Consider the following 17,719-nt stretch of genomic DNA (forward strand, 5'->3'; position numbering starts at 1 on the left):
CAGTTCATAGGCGAGCAGAAGGGATTGTCTAATCCACTTGCTGCTTTTTTTTCCCTTGGAAGAGTTGGGAAGGCCAAAGTAGTGAGTGTGTTTTAACATCCACAAGGGTTTCCCCCTCCTTTTCTTTTTTAAGCCAGTGACAGTTTGCTCATCGCTAGTCCTTGTCGTAAAAGACATGCTCAAAACGATTCATTATTTTAAAGGCATCTTCTTGTTGTTTTTCATAAGTTTCTAGTGGGAGCTATTATCCCGTTTCTTTGGCAAGTACAAACTTTTGACTTACAGACTTTGCATGCACAGAGGTAAAATCGAATCTTGACATTGGTCAAGTGATTCCGTGTAGGATGTAGAACTCTGCCACGCTGGGAGAATACTCTGAAATTCTAAAAACAAACATTTATCTGAAGTGGCACCAGGGGGCGCAAAAGAGCTGCTTTTGAAATGCTGCAACTTTTTCTTTTCTAAAAGAAGAAGCCTTGCAAATGTTCTGCTCTGAATGTTCCGCTAGAAGAGTTCGGGGTACATTTTGCTCCTTGTCGTTCTTCCAAATTGGGTTTCCGGGTCTTTTATCTCAATGTGATGAAACTAGCTAGGAGGTTTTATGGCATGCTGTCCTCTTCCAAATGCTTTTATTTATTTATTTATTTATTTATTAACAGCCATAGCAAAGACCAGCCTTTCCAAATTAACAATAGATGACTATAAATCTTGCTCAGTTCCCTAGCAACTAACACAATAAAAAAAAAAAACCAATCCCCAAAGCTTAGGAGGGAGTTTGTTTAGAAATACCTCGGTGTGTACATAAGGGAGAGGGAGAAAGAGAGGTGGACGTCTGTGATAGATAGCAGAATTTTGCCCTGACTTAGTTGCAGCAGATGATTCAGACATACGAAAGCATTGCTCATATGTTAGTCAGATGGCTGGGGTAACTTTCGTCAGTTGAATGCAGAGCGCCGCACAGCAATTTCAGCACAGTGATGAACACGTGAGAGACTGGCAGGCCGGCCTGCTGGTTTGATTTGGTATCTGGCCGAGCTATTCTGAGATATATTTTTTACCCATCGCAAAACCTTTACAAATGGCACCAAGACGCGGCTAATGACAGGGACACCTCAGAAGGCCAGACGAAGTCAGTTAGTCCTATGGCCCTCAGCTCCCTGCCCTCCCTCGCCTCTCTGACAAACAGCGGAGAGCTTCGCAAATAAAACAGAGGCATCAGATTGCACTTTCGTATAAAGGGCCTGATGGGGAAGATTGTGAATAAGGGGGGGGGGGGGAGAGAAGCAATGTTGTGGAGTATATACCTCCATTTTATTAGACTCGGTCTTTCAACTGGAGCGTTGGCTGACATTTAAAGGGTTTGTGCCAGGTCTCCTTTCATCACTGAAAGGGCTAGATGAGAGAAGCTGTGTTTTCCAGAGGATAGTTGTCTGCAGGGCAAATATAGGCCTACACTACTTCCAAGCCAAGGATACACAACCTGCGGCCCGCTGGATGTTGTGGACTTCAACTCCCATCAGCCTCAGCCAGCACTGCCCATGGCCATGGGTGATGGGAGCTGTAGTCTGAGGTCCAGCGCTGAGGGCCTTCTGGCGGTTCCTTTCCTGAGAGAAGTGAGGTTGCAGGGAACCAGGCAGAGAGCCTTCTTGGTGGTGGTGCCCTCCCATCAGATGTCAAGGAAATAAAGAACTGAGTTTTAGAAGACATCTGAAGGCAGCCCTGTTTAGGGAGGTTTTTTAATGTTTGCAGTTTTATTCTGTTTTTAGTGTTCTGTTGGGAGCCGCTTAGAGTGGTTGGGGAAACTCAGCCAGATGGGCAAGGTATAAATAAATTGTTGTTGTTGTTGTTGTTGTTGTTGTTGTTGTTGTTGTTGTTGTTGTTGTTTCTGTTGCAGAAATTATATTCAGTGAGTTACTCCTCTTTCCTCCCAGCTTCCTTCAAGCACTGCTTCTAGTTTTTTAGTAAATCAGACCATGTGGTACTTAAACATGGTTCAGTGGGTTGCATCAAAAGCTGCTGCTGTCGCCTGTCAGAGATTCTTTAGTTGTTATTCCTGCATTGCAGGTGGTTGAGCCAGGTGATACTTGGGGTCCCTTCCATGATTCCATGACTCATAATAATAATAATAATCGTGGTTGCTATTGGCATCTGTCTCGAGAGACAATGGAGTGTGCCTCTGGGGGTGAAGTCAAACTGCTGAAGTGACCTTCCCCAGGGCATAAGCCTGGGCAGTGCGTCTGGAGGTCCTAGACGACCCTCTCAGCCTCGCCGATGTGGTCCAAAGGAAAGCAGAGCAAGACGTTTGGCACCAGCCTGGCTGCAGGAGTATAATAATAACAGTAGTAATAATCACCCTGAGGCCACACCTATGAGTGAAAATACATAAAACCGCACTTTTTGTGGGATATTAAAACGGAAAAAGCAGCTTATTAACACATGCTGTGAATACATCATTAAAATCTGGGAAGGGGGGGGGGGACTCTGCAAAAGTCCCACAAAAGAGCTTGCCTTTTTATCAGTTACATTTTGGAACAAGTTATCATCAAGAATCTGAAACAAGAATGGATACTGGGAAATCATTCAAAAGCCATTAATTCTGTCAGAATTGTTCAAAGCCGCCACACCATTAACAACCCGAATGAGAAAGAAAACTGTTTAAAGAGGAAACAATAAAACTATATTGCCTCATCTTCATATTCCGCTACCCAGATTTCCCCACTGTATTTTTCATAAAACTCTGTCCTAAGAGACGACTTGTATTTCTTTCGCTTCCTCCCAGATCCCAGAGCTCATGCTGAGTAGATGAGGCTGCAATCCTCAGTGCGCTTTCTAGTAAGTTTCACTGAACATAATGGAATTTGCTTCTGATTAAATCTGATCAGGATTGCGTTGTTTGTTGCTTGTTTAGGTTTTTAAAAAAACTTATCTAACATGTGTTAGGACAGATGAGTTACAGCACCATAAATGTTAAAGGTAAAGGTAAAGGGACCCCTGACCATCAGGTTCAGTTGTGACCGACTCTGGGGTTGCGGCGCTCATCTCGCTTTATTGGCCGAGGGAGCCGGCGTACAGCTTCCGGGTCATGTGGCCAGCATGACTAAGCCTCTTCTGGTGAATCAGAGCAGTGCATGGAAACGCCGTTTATCTTCCCACTGGAGTGGTACCTATTTATCGACTTGCACTTTGACGTGCTTTCGAACTGCTAGGTTGGCAGGAGCAGGGACCGAGCAACGGGAGCTCACCCCGTCGTGGGGATTCAAACTGCCCACCTTCTGATCGGCAAGTCCTAGGCTCAGTGGTTTAACCTACAGCACCACCTGCGTCAGAGGTATAATTGTTGTCATCCATCTGTCTCTAGAGACAATGGAGTGTGGCTTCTGCCTGAGGTGCAAGCCTTGGCAGTGTATATAGAAGTCCTGGGCTGCCCAGACGTCAAGATCTGCTTCTTGGCCTCGCTGATGTGGTCCAAAGCAAAGCAGAGCAAGATGTTTGGTACAAGCTTGGCTGCAGGAATTGCTGGAAGGAGGTGTACAAGGCACCACCAAACCGCCTTAGGGACTCTGCTCTGAATTTGTGTAGGGTTTACTCCTTAGCCGTTTCTTATTCCAGAGATGTCCTGCAAGGCAGTGTGCAGAGAGGTATAATATGGATTGTTAAATATCAAAACATAATATCAGTCTATTTCTGATGCTTTGGCTGTGCACTCTAATTGCTAGTGTAATGAGAGAAGTGCCACCCTATAAATACGAGAGTGACTGGCTTTGAGGAGAGATCTTGAGATTTGCAGAAGTATATTTTTTTTTATTCCCCCCAAAACAAAAGTGTTTAAAAGGGGGGAAGAGTCCTAAAAGTAGCAAAAAGCCCCGTGGCACAGCAGTGCAAACTTCCTGATCTCTTTCCCCAGCTTTTTCATGTAGATATTAAAAGCACAGGAATTTTATGGGTCACAGTCAGCATCTTGAATTTAGCCAGTTACTAAGAAATCAGTTACTTGGACTATTGCTGTTAATACAGGCTTTGTCAACCTGGTGTTAGACCATGGGTAGGCAAACTAAGGCCCGGGGGCTGGATCCGGCCCAGTCGCCTTCTCAATCCAGCCTGTGGACAGTCCGGGAATCAGCATGTTTTTACATGAGTAGAACGTGTGCTTTTATTTAAAATGCATCTCTGGGTTATTTGTGGGGCATAGGAATTCATTCATCCCCCCCCCAAAAAAAATATCTAGTCTGGCCCCCCACAAGATCTGAGGGACAGTGGACTGGCCCCCTGCTGAAAAGGTTTGCTGACCCCTGGGCCTTAGACTACAACTCCCACTGGGGCTGGCTGGGGCTGACAGGAGTTGTAGTCTAAGCTATCTGAAGGCCAGCTTCTCATTCTTCAAGAATGTCCCAACACCAAGAACCCTGAGCAGGTCCATTGCATTGCATGCCACATAGAGCATGAGACTCTTAATCTTGGGGCTGTGGGTTTGAGCCCCACATGGGCAAAAGTTTCCTGCGTTTCAGGGGGTTGGACTACATGGCCCTTGAGTTCCCTTCCAGCTCTACAATTCTATGTGACTCTACATTGTGAGCTGTCCATCCCTGTTTAGCTGTTCATTTTAGCCCAGTGGTTCTCAAACCTTTTTCTCTGCGCCACACCTTCAGAATAAAAATTTGCCCAGAACACACTGGATCTTTTATTGACAAGAAATGCATTGGAAAACAAAAAGAAACGATTCCAACATTGCTTGATTCATGATATAGAACGCAACTACTTTATAATATGATCACGGGACATCCAGAAAGTAGAAAAACAAGGCAGCTACATGAGAACATAAATCATTCCCAAAATATAATGATAAACGAGCCTCTTACATATGTACCTTAAGCATATACACAAACTCAATGAGAGGCATGAGCTTGCTTTTGCCAGGCAATCTCATTTACGGTGGTACCTCGGGTTACAGACGCATCAGGTTACAGACGCTTTAGGTTACAGATTCTGCTAACCCAGAAATAGTACCTCGGGTTAAGAACTTTGCTTCAGGATGAGAACAGAAATCGTGCGGCGGTGGCAGCAGGAGGCCCCATTAGCTAAAGTGGTATCTCAAGTTAAGAACAGTTTCAGGTTAAGAACGGACTTCCAGAACGAATTAAGTTCTTAACCCGAGATACCACTGTACATTAGGTCTCATTTGAGACAGTCCAACTCTCATCTCCTCAATAACACAAAGAAGCCTTTCTCTTTTCCGATCTTTCATATTTGTCGGCGTTGAAAATCCCTGTTCACTACAGGATGTCATGGGCAACTGTAGAAGAAGACCTGGTGCTCATAGACTCAAAGAAGAGTCGGAAGGGACCCCAAAGCAGAAAATTATATGAAAATGATATATTGATGGTATCTAACACAGAGTAAATTGACAAAAATGTATAAATCTAAATCAAAGAAATGTTGGAAATGTAAAGAGAAAGAAGATTCTTTTTATCGTATGTGGTGGTCTTGTAGTAAGGTTAAAACTTACTGGGAAAGGATGTTTAAAACAACATTTGTTTTTTTAAAAAACCTCAGAAGCTTTTCTTTTGGGAATTATAGGAACAGAACTACTGAAACGGGATGGAAACTTATTCATTTATGCTATTACAGTGGCAAGAATGTTACTCGCCCAAAAATGGAAAGAAGCAGATGTTCCAGCAAAGGAAGAATGGATACAAAAACTTATGGAATATGCAGAAATGGCGAAATTTACTGGAAGAATAAGAAATCAAGATAACAAACTTTTTATAAAAGAATGGAAATGGTTTATTGAATGTTGACAGATAAATTGTAAACAGTTAAGAACATTGGCAGGATTATTGTAATAAGCTGCAGGTTTATAAGAGTATATATTTAAAGTAGATGAATAAATGAGCAAATTAAGTGCATTTGGATATGCAGAAGTTATTAAAAATAAATTTAAGGAATCACAGAAAGAGGGGAAAGGAATTCAAGTTTTGAAATGTTAAAATGATTGTAAAATTAGTGAAATGTATAAACCTAAAAAGCAGGGTGTTGTTTTTTTTAAAAAAGGCATTCTAGGAAAGGATCCCAAGCACCATCGAGTCCAACCTTGTTTTATAAGACACCCTTGTTTAGCTTTGCAAACATACTAACAGTTTTCTTGCTGCACCACTCTTGAAGAGAGGCGTGGATACTGTTTCTGGCTGCATATCCATACCACACTGAAATGTTAAAATGTATGGTTATCCTTCAGTCTTCACACTTGCCACCGTCTCCTGCCACAAAGGTGTGCCACGCAGCACCCTTTGAGAACCACCGCACGGATTTTTCCATCTTTGGTTCCTTGGCATCTTTCAGGTCTGCATCTCTCTGCAACCGCGCTGTAGAATTGCCAAGCACAGTAGAATTGCCCCCATATAAGATCTATTAAAACAGAACAACCACTATAATTTCGTGTGGAGAGAGGAACTGAGCACCTGAGCGTCTGGCCGTGAGGGACTAATACAGAAGCCCTCTTGAAAGTTGCCTTCCTCTTATGGCTGCTTCCAAGTTATTAGTTCCGTAAAATAATGAGAATCGTAAGGCTACGGCAGCAGCTGAAAGGAAGCGTGCTCTCCATTACAGACAGGCTTAAGAAAATACTCACATTCCGAAGACAGCCATATGGGAGGAATTAATAGCTGGAGGAAAATCATGTCTTTATATACAGTATGAGTTTTTATTGTTGTTACAAGCATTTGTCCTCCAGCTCTTCATTCCTAGGATGTCATAATTCCTTGTTTAAATGAGGGGTGAGCAACCTCAGGAGACAGCACGATGATGGCACTACCAGGACAAGACTTTGGGGCAGAAGTGCTAGGTTCGACTTACCAGAATGATCAGGAGGGAGCCCCTCACCACATCCCCAAATGCAGCAGACATGGTTCACCACATTCTGAAAAAAGTGAAAAAAATACCATCTAAAGAGCAGCTTCTACCATAACAGTCTAAAATTATCTAACTGCACTGCTGGTGAATGATCCCAAGCTTCATTCACATAGCACTAAACAATGCTTCAGTGTGATGTCTGATTAGAAACATTTTCTTTAAAAAAATCTTTCTAAAGATAGTTCCCCCTTGTTCATCTTTTTAAGCAGCAGCATATTCCAGCAGCAACAGCATCCCACAAAATACATTCAGGTGGTCCACAGCATGCCCACATTAAAATATTCATATTTATTTTTAACTGTGTTTTTATTGCTTCTTTTATTTCCTGTGTTGTTTTCTGTTGTATGACCCTCTGAATTCTATGGAAAGCAAATTGTAATGCAATATAAGGAATAAAAGCAGCAATACAAACATAATTAAAAACCATACAGGATCTACCACGGTGCATTACAATTAGTACAGCAGGCAGAAAAATCCTTACACGGTCGGCCAGGGCACTCAGCAATTTTCAAGTGGGCAGGGGGAGTGTGAGGATCGCTGATCATGATACATTTAAAAGCCCTTTAAGTACAGTACTAAGAGTCACTAAAAGAAGGTTTGAACACTGTAAAAAGCTCTCCCAACACCACTTCTGGAACTGATAAGTGAGAAAGGCGCCTCAGGAAACGATGGTTGATGGTCTCAGAAACCACTGAGACACCCAGGAGAACGAACAGGGGTTTTTTTGGTCTGTTACATTTGGTTAGATTTGTTATGTCCCTCCATGGTTCTCTCCTCACCTATTTTTAGAGGAAGGGAGGGGGTATAAATTTAAGAAAATATTTTATACTCACAACAACCCTGTGAGGTAGGTTAGGCTGAAAGATAGTACTGGCCTGAGGTCTCCCAGTGAGCTTTATGGCTGAGTGTGGATTACTTTACCCTGTATATTGTGTCGGAGATACATACAGATTGTTATGCGTGGCACACAGCAATCCTAGAGCCATAGAATTGTAGAGCTGGAACAGACTCCTGTCATCTAGTCCATCCCCTGCAATGCAGGAATCACAGCTGAATAATTCCTGGCAGATGGCCACCTGACATCTGCTTAAAAACTTCCACTGGTAGAGAGTCAAGCACCTTCAGTGACGATCAGCAGGAATTGAGTAGGTCAAAGTTGTCTGAAAGAGTCCGACATGCACAACTGGACTCCGTGACTATCATATACATTGGTACCTTGGGTTAAGTACTTAATTAGTTCTGGAGATCCGTACTTAACCTGAAACTGTTCTTAACCTGAAGCACCACTTTAGCTAATGGGGCCTCCTGCTGCTGCCACGCCGCCAGAGCATGATTTCTGTTCTCATCCTGAAGCAAAGTTCTTAACCTGAAGCACTATTTCTGGGTTGCGGCGTCTGTAACCTGAAGCATATGTAACCTGAAGCGTATGTAACCTGAGGTACCTGGGCAAGCAAGATTTTGGAACTTGTCCACAGTATGGGGTACAGCTGTCAAGATTCGCTCCTAATTCCACTTCACCTCTAACATTTGGAATATATCTCCATAATTATGCCTGAGAGAAAGCACGGCTGCCTGAATCCGTCCTGCGAGGGTGCAATTCCTGACCCTGTGATCATGATTAAGGTAAAGGTAAAGGACCCCTGACAGTTAAGTTCAGTCGCGAACGACTCTAGGGTTGCGGCGCTCATCTTGCTTTACTGGCCGAGGGAGCCGACGTTTGTCCGCAGACAGTTTTTGCAGGTCATGTGGCCAGCATGACTAAGCTGCTTCTGGCGAAACCAGAGCAGTGCACGGAAATGCCATTTACCTTCCCGCCGGAGCGATACCTATTTATCTACTTGCACTTTGACATGCTTTCGAACTGCTAGGTTGGCAGGAGCAGGGACCAAGGAACGGGAGCTCACCCCGTCGCAGGGATTCAAACTGCCAACCTTCCGATCGGCAAGTCCTAGGCTCAGTGGTTTAGACCACAGCACCATCCGCGTCTCTCTTAAATTTCCTTCAGAACCAATGCCAGCTGTGAAAAATAACATTTAAGGCACTTACTACATTCACTGGGAGATGGAAGCTTCAAACAAAAGCAAAGAAGAAGACAGATGGGAGAGGAAAGGGGTCTGCCATTTCACCCTAAATCAGGGCCAGATATAGGTTTGATGAGGTTAAACTACTGAAGGTAATGGTGCCCTTTATACAGTGGTATCTCGGGTTACAGACGCTTCAGCATACAGACTCCACTAACCCAGAAATAGTACTTGGGGTTAAGAACTTTGCTTCAGGATGAGAACAGAAATCACATGGCGGCTGCAGGAGGCCCCATTAGCTAAAGTGGTGCTTCGGGTTAAGAACAGTTTCAGGTTAAGAATGGACCTCCAGAACAAATTAAGTACTTAACCCCAGGTACCACTGTATGTCCAGCTGTCCTCTGTCAACAACAAATTCTCACTGTTTTTCGTGTATTATATGCTATATGGTAATTTCTGGACCTAATAGGTATCTAAAGCCATTTGTACATAACAAATAGGAGCCTACACAACACAAAACAAAACACTGTTGCTGTATGTAGGTTTTCTTTTATTTGTTTTTTATCATAAATTTTTGGAAATGTACATCCAGTTTTTTTCCCTTTAATTTTTTTTTGGGGGGCCCCCAAGAGAGTGAGGCCCTAAGCTATAGCTTGTTTAGCTTATACGTAAATCCGGCACTGTCCTGAATAGAGATAAACTTAGCAAAAGAAAGTAATGAGATGTAGCGTGTGTAGCCTCTTTCAAGTCTCTCTAGTTCTAAGAGCTCAGGATTTGGTACATAGGAATGAAGTTTCCCTGGCTACTAATTTGTCTCTGGAGGTATTACAGAATGCTAACAAACATTCTAAAATGCACAGAAGTTTAGATTCAGACAAGGTGGTGGGAAAGTGCAGCCCCCTCCCTTCATGCACACAATTTGCCTTTGGTGGGAAAGGGTTGAAGATGCACTCCTTCGTCTTTCTTCCACTGAACACTGTCTCCCAGAGCTACAGATCTCCCTTATGAACTAGGATCCTCCCAAATACAGTCACTGTCTCTTTCCTGCAAAATCTGGAAAGGTGATTGTCTGCCCCTCCCCATATGAATTGACCCAGACCCTGTGATTGCCATCTGAGGCCTTCTTCATGTTCCTCCTCCACAATAGGTCTTGAGGGTGGCAACACGAGAATGGGCCTTTTCTGCGATGGCTTCCCATTTCTGGAATGCTCTCCCTAAGGAGGCTCATTATGTATCTTGATCATTTCTCTTCTCACAGGCCTTTGGCCAGTTAAGCAATCTATGGACATTTAAACTAGGGAGAGGTGTTGTTTTTGTTTGTTATTATGGGGTGTCTTTTTGTGCATGTGTTTTATGTTGTAGACAGCCCTGTGCACTTCACATGAAGGGCTGCCTGGAAATTTAATAAATAATAATGGTAATAATAATAATTATTATTGTTATTCAGTGACCACAATCACCAAGGTTATTCCTGAGAAGATGCTGCAGCCATGGAGAGCCCAGCCCATACCAGACATTCTCTACTCTCCAGATGTTGCTGGACTCCAATTCCCATCAGCCTTGACTATTGGCAGTGCTGGCTGGGGGGTGGGGTGGCAGATGTAGTTCAGCAACAACTGGAAGGCCAAAGGTTCCCCACCCCTGGAGATGGCATTTCTCAGTCTGGCTGATTACTTGGGGCAAAAATGGCCTTGGGAACCATCAGCCTGGTGCTGTACAGATGCAATGTACTATAATGGTAGTACTATCATGCAATGTACTGTCTAATGTAGTTAGGAACCATCCGAGAAAATGAAGACAGGTAACGCTTTCTGCAGATGCACGACCTGCATTTTATGACGCCATAATTTTAGGATGTTTTCGTGACTTTATGGCATGCGGCCATTACTGTTACTCCATGATTTGTGAATAAATCAATGTATTCCTACAGATTGAACGGGCCTTACTGTTTATAGAAGCATTACCTGCGTATAGCACATCTATCTCATTTTCTCGCCTCTCTCACGCCCCCACCCCCAATTCGGATCGAAGCTGGCTTTGGACACATAAAAATGCAATATTTCCTAAGACGGTGCAGGATCGATACGGGACAGAGACGGATGGTGCGTGCGGCTACCAACGCCGTGCGCAAACCCGGCTTCCCTAGCCGGCGGCGGGAGCGGAGTCAATGTGGGAGCGAGTGTTGCAGGGCAGGTGGGCGACCCCCCCCCCCAATCCCACGTGGGCCGCGTGCGCGCAACCCGCAAGTGAGTGAAAGTGGCACCTGGAGAAAGCGAAGGTAGAAGGGGGAGAGGACCGGGGGAGGGGACACTGGAGGCGCCAGGTGCCAACTAGCCAGAGCGCAGGAACGCGCTAAAGCGCAACGCAGGCGAGGTGGTGGTGGCCCCCTAAGGAGATGCCAGAGGAGGAGCAGGCAGGCGGCAGGACGCGTAGGGAAGCATCAAGGCGCTAGAGCGCATTGAGGAGCAGGCGGCGGTGACGGCACGCCCGGCCCCAAAGGGCGCCCGAGACACGTGAGGGGAAGCAGCCGGGGGCCGAGTGGGAGGCAAGCAGGCAGGCAGGGCTGCGAGGGGAGGGGACAGCCTGCCGGGGGGGGGGGGGAGGCGAGGAAGCAAAAGCGGAGCGCCAGCAGCTGCGCCGCGGCCCCTCGCTCGGAAGGCGCAGCAGCCTCGGCTCGCCCTGTGCGCAACGCGCGCGGCCACCCTAGCCAAGCCGAAGCGCGCCCAGGCCGGCCGGACAGCCCCCTCTCGCTGCTGCCATGTTCAGCCGGAGCGCGCGGAAGCGCCTCTCCAGCCGATCGGTGAGTCCGCGGAGGATCGCGTGGTCTGGGAGACCCGGTGGATGGGGGAGAGAGGGGGGTGGGAATCTGCCGCGTGTGTCTAAGATTATTTCGTTGTCTGGGCGGGGGAAAAGAAATGGGTCCCGGAGAGAGAGCCCACCCTGGCAAGCAAGAGACCCCCCCCCCTTCGTGCGCCCTGGGCAGGGCATCGCGCCTCACTGGGCACCTCCTCTCCACCCTTTGAACAGGTTGGTCCGGGACCCCCCGCCCCACTGTGGCGCCCACCCGCTTCCAAAGGCAAAGCTCCAGCCATGGCTGGGTCAAAGCACCTTGACTCGCTGCTCCCTTTGTCCAAGGCGCGGGGAGAACCGGGTCAGTATCCCACCAGCTGGACCTTTTCAGATGCTAATCATCTCCTTCCACCACCCAGCGCTACTCTTCCGTGGAGGGAGATGCCGTTTCCCGATGGAGCGATTTGTTAAATTTGTCTTTAGATAATTAAAAAAAAAATGTTTGCAAACAGATCTACTCCTCATTTTATCAATGGGCGAGCAATCAGCTGGTGCGTCTTTAACAAGGTTGGGTCTGTTCCCCCCCCACCCCCGCCATTCTTTCCAGGGAGGTGGGAGAGGGAGACACAGAGCATGTTGTTTGTATTCATGGGGTTCCTTCTTTTTCTTCAATGAAGTTGACCGCCTTGGGTGAGCTGGAACGAGAGCGGCCTTGCAACAACTGCGGTGACCAGTGTCCGGGCTTTGCGCTTCATAAATGGAGGTAAGGAGACAAACGTTTCTCTCTCTCTCTCTCTCTCTCTCTCTCTCTCTCTCTCACACACACACACACACACACACACTCCCCAAGGAGTTGTGAAAACAATGAGAGGCAGAGTGCAAGCTCGCTGGAAAGCCTTACGCCCTATGTGTGTTTGTGTGCTTTAAATGTGATCTCTGGACGTGTAATAAAACTTGGTGGTTGGTGCTGTTGATTCCTCCCTGTCATATCGGTGTGCTGTTCTGTTGGGTTTGTTCAAGACTTCTTTCCGGCTTGTGATCATCCTTTCCAGCAGTCGTTCTCTGTGGCATTATCTGCGCTAGGTCTCACCACAAAGTTCCATTATTATTACTCCTGTTGCTTCAGTTTTGACGAACAACATTGGGTGGCATTTCTCTAAGTGCTTCATTTGTGAGCAGGACCTGCCCTTTGTTTGTAGGTTTTTATGTAGTGACAGGTGCCTCTGATTTTAAGAAAAGCAACAACTCTGAAATCCACAGTCGGGCAATACTGACCAAAATGTCACTAAAGAGTGTGCAATCTTTTGAATTTTCCAGAAGTCATCTTCAAGATACCGGTAGATGGTCTACAAAGCAGAGGTTGAGAATTGCAGGGTTGGGGGGGTGTTGTTACAGAAAAATTGGTAGGCTCTTGAAGCCTTGAGGTCTATATTTTGTCGCAATCTGAAGATGGTTACCTGACTTAACCATTAACCAAGAAACAAAAACAAAACTTCCTTGCATTAGTGATTTATTGTCTTCCTAGCGATAGTGTGATGTAGTGGTTAGGGTGCTGAACTAGGACTTGGGAGACTAAGGTTCAAATCTCCACTCAGCTATGAAACTCACTGATCTTGGAGATCAGTCCCTATTTCTCAGCCTAACCTACCTCACAGGGTTGTTGTGAGGACAATATGGAGAGCGGGGAGAGAGGCTTGGATGTTACCTTGAGCTCCTTGGAGGAGAGGAGGGATAGACTAGCAAAATCAGCCAGTAAAAATAAAATGAGTGCTGAAGAGGCACTGGAACTGTAAACCAAGAAAATCTTTAATAAAAATACATTTAAAAAGAAAGAAAGAAAGAAAGAAAGAAAGAAAGAAAGAAAGAAAGAAAGAAAGAATTCACACAGATGCAAGCTGTCTCTACATATGTAGAAGTGTAGAGAAGCAGTGGCAGACCTTGGGCGTCTCAAATTTCAGCGACACTAAAATTCGCCCCCTGCCTCTCCCCCTTCCATTCTGCCTCATAGTTCTGGTGCCCCTTGTGGCACCCTCAAGGCTCTGTGCCCAGTGTGACTGAACTGGTTGTTGTTTAGTCGTTTAGTCCTGTCTGACTCTTCGTGACCCCATGGACCAGAGCACACCAGGCACTCCTGTCTTCCACTGCCTCCCACAGTTTTGTCAAACTCATGCTGGTAGCTTCGAGAACACTGTCCAACCATCTCACCCTCTGTCGTCCCCTTCTCCTTGTGCCCTCCATCTTTCCCAACATCAGGGTCTTTTCCAGGGAGTCTTCTCTTCTCATGAGGTGGCCAAAGTATTGGAGCCTCAGCTTCAGGATCTGCCCTTCCAGTGAGCATTCAGGGCTGATTTCCTTCAGAATGGAGAGGTTTGATCTTCTTGCAGTCCAGGGGACTCTCAGGAGTCTCCTCCAGCACCAGAATTCAAAAGCATCAATTCACACTCCCCTAAATCTGCTTCTGGGAGGAGGGTACACTTGTTGACTTGTACAGCTCAGTTATTGTGCACAGAGGCTGGACACCTGCTGAATACAACGTGTGAACCCCTCTGTGGCCACTTGAGAGGAAAGTGAATTCCTAAAACCGCTACAGTTGCCAGGTGAGCTTTCTTTTCTCTTCATCTGCTGGGAAAGGCAGTGGTACTCTCGAAGCACCAGCACAGTTCTGGACTCTGCTACAGACTTTTTGGATGCACTGAGAGTCCTTCACTGTTGCGCTGTTCAAATGCGCTTGCTTTACTGTATTTTTAAATAACGTGGATGCCTATTTTAATGTTTCAATGAAATGGTTTGATTGGGCATTTTTATTTCCATGCTTTTACATTGTTTTGCAATTGGTTTTTATACATGCAAGCTGCTTAGAGGCCGGCTTTGGCAGCTAAGCACCATATAAATTCATGAAGGTCAATAAGAATACACCAGCCTTCCCCAAGCTGGTAACCCTGCCTGCCCAATATGTGTTTGGACTAGAGCAGTTAATAGTCAGGACTGATGAGTGCTGAATTCCAACATCTGGAGAAAACCATGTTGCCTACCCCTGTCATATACCTTAAGGATTCTGACCATGGTTGCCTTTTCCTTAACTGTGACCCAGAACCGTAAGATGGCAACAACAGCTTTTGTTACAGGGAACCAGGCAGAGGGCCTTCTCAGTAGTGGCGCCCTCCCTGTGGAACGCCCTCCCACCAGATGTCAAAGGAAAAAACAACTACCAGACTTTTAGAAGATATCTGAAGGCAGCCCTGTTTAGGGAAGCTTTTAATGTTTGACGCACTATTGTATTTTAATATTTGGTGGGAAGCTGCCCAGAGTGGCTGGTGAAACCTGGCCAGATGGGCGGGCTATAAATTATTATTATGATTATTATTATTCCTACCCAGATGCATAGTGTGTGTGGAGGGGGGGGGGAGAGGCCTAACAGGGCAATTGCTTGGGGTACAAAAAAATTTAGGGACTCATATAATTGTAGAGTTGGAAGGGGCCACAATTGCCATCTGGTCCAACCCCCCTGTAATGCCAGAATCTTTTGTCCAACGTGGGGCTTGAACCCACAGCTTTTAGATTTAGAGTCTCATGCTCTACTGACTTGAGCTATAGAGCCAAGTGCCATTGGTTAGTTGGTTTGTTTTAATTTAGTTTTATTGTATGACGTTGCATAAGAAAGTATATTATTGAAAACCGTAAGGCATCGTGCAATTATCCGCAAGCTGATTTATTACTACTTTATTCTTTGAGAGGTGGTCATACACTCTACATTTATAAAACCCGTTTTGAAAAACAGTACTGTACATAAACATTTAACACGATGAGCCATTGGTTTTGTGTGGCACCTTTGTGTGGTGAGCCATCAGAACCAGAGCTTGGGACATCTTATCAGTGAAGTATTTTCAACTCCCCACCCCACTGGGCCCTTTTGGACAGGAACGCTTCTTGCGTGAATAACTTCTTTCTGGCTCTGCTTCGGTCCTTTAACTCTGACTCACCTCTGACAGCTGCCTGCAGCTCAGCCCTCACATCTTTTTGCAAGATCTGCATGTTTCTGTGCAAGAACGTCTTGCAATCGCCTTACCGTAGGGTGAGAAACTCCTGCAACCCCATGGTACAGCCTGTCTCATTACATGATTCACTGTGGGTTGAGTGGGTGCATTTGCAGTTTGCTGTAATAGGACATTTTCTACTGCTGGCTGCAAGCCCTGCTTAGATGGAGGAGCCATTATAGTTCGAAAGCACGTCAAAGTGCAAGTAGATAAATAGTACCACTCCGGCGGAAAGGTAAACGGTGTTTCTGTGCACTGCTCTGGTTCGCCAGAAGCGGCTTAGCCATGCTGGTCACATGACCCAGAAGCTGTACGCCGGCTCCCTCGGCCAATAAAGTGAGATGAGCGCCACAACCCCAGAGGAGTCCATGACTGGACCTAATGGTCAGGAGTACCTTTCCCTTTTTATCCTGGCAATGCTGTTGAGAAATCTTAGGGAGAAAAGCTACCATAGACCTGCTGGTGGCGGGGGCGGGGGGAAGTATCAGATTGGTGGGCCCAAGAGACAGAGCCTTTTCTGTGGTGGCTCCATCCTGACAGGATGCCCTTATGCAGGAGGGATTACTGGCAACCTCCCTATTTTTATTTTTTATTATAATTGTTATTATTTATTGAATTTATATACCACCCTATACCAGGAGGTTTCAGGGCAGTTCACAGAAACAATCAACATAAAGACCACTAGATAGGTAGGTAGGTAGGTAGGTAGGTAGGTAAGTAGGTAGATAGCCAGCCAGCCAGACAGGCATAGACATAGACATAAAGATATAATCAAAAATATATAATTTTAATTGGTGCTGATTTTATCATTATGGCTTTATGGCATACTATTGTAATGCTATTGTTTTAGTTAAGTGATATGGTATGTATAAAGATAGTGGTTTTTTCTGTTTCCCCTTTTATTTGGTAGACGATCTTGAGGACAGGTTTTTTTTAAACTCATGCTATTTAAAAATAAATATAAACAGTGCATGGTTTCAAGCTTTTCTTCCAGTTCTCCCACTCATATTTGATGGCATAGCTGCCCATGGGTAGCCAAGTTGATGCCCTCTAGATTTTTTTAAAAAAATATATTATTCCTTAGATTTATTCATGCCAACTCTTAATCGCTCTCATGGTCCGAGAGACCATGGTTGGACTACAGCACCCATCACCCCTGGCCCCTGACCATGATGGAGGGGGCTGCTGTGCATTATAGTCCAACATCATATGCAGGCCACCAGGCTGCACCCAAGAAGCGTATAGTCCTGTTCAGAAGTTCCCCTCCCTGTGTATAGGGCTAATATGTGATAAAGGGGAGCCACACTAGGGTGAAGGTGTTGTTACAAACAAACCACACTGCAGCCAACCGAATGCAACCAATGAAGCTCTGGAACCCTCCAATCTCTTGCAATGCCAAAAATAATATATATATAAACAAATAAAGGACCTACTCACTTGATGCTGACACAGAATCTTTGCACAAACACTATGCAGTAGAATGAAATATCATGATCCACCTTCTCTCTCTCTCCTCTTACCAAATGTAAACGAACAGTGAAAAAGACTCTATGAATCAAAAGGAGACATGCTCTATGCACTTTTCCATGTTTATTTGTGTTTTGTTAACCCAAGGGCTAATATTTGAAGAGGGGATGGGCAGTAGGGTGACCTCAGGCTGATGCCTAATTCTCCTATGGTCCAGGGCTGAGGCTGTGCACATGGAAGGGCTTAAGAGACCTCACAGGGTCTCTTCTGGCTGTTGCCCTTGTTCTCATCCACGGAGCTGACCAAAGGCATTTCCCATCTCCAAAAAAAGCCACACAGAGGAGACCTTTTCCAATATGCAGTGTGGAGGTATCAGAGCTGCACGGATGTGAGAAGATCTATTTGCATCTCGTTTCGTAGCAGTGCTGCAGTTCTGTTGGGCTGTCTCTGCCTCTGCAGGTGAAGACAAGCTGGTGTGGCGCAGTGGTTCAAAGTGTTGGA

At 45.5% G+C, this 17,719-nt stretch overlaps 1 protein-coding gene across 1 annotated transcript in view; it reads left to right on the forward strand.

The window, feature by feature from the left end:
* Positions 1–11,216: 11,216 nt before the first annotated feature.
* The window catches only part of PRICKLE2 (prickle planar cell polarity protein 2), a 246,066-nt gene continuing 239,563 nt past the window's right edge, over positions 11,217–17,719 (forward strand). Inside the window, exons 1-2 of the mRNA XM_083723501.1 lie at positions 11,217–11,727; positions 12,395–12,480. Coding sequence (XP_083579627.1) covers positions 11,686–11,727; positions 12,395–12,480 — 128 coding nt within the window. The 5' untranslated portion in view covers positions 11,217–11,685. The remainder of the gene's footprint in view (positions 11,728–12,394; positions 12,481–17,719) is intronic.

Source organism: Podarcis gaigeae, assembly GCF_964106915.1.
Source record: "Podarcis gaigeae genome assembly, chromosome: 2".
Lineage (NCBI taxonomy): Eukaryota > Metazoa > Chordata > Lepidosauria > Squamata > Lacertidae > Podarcis > Podarcis gaigeae.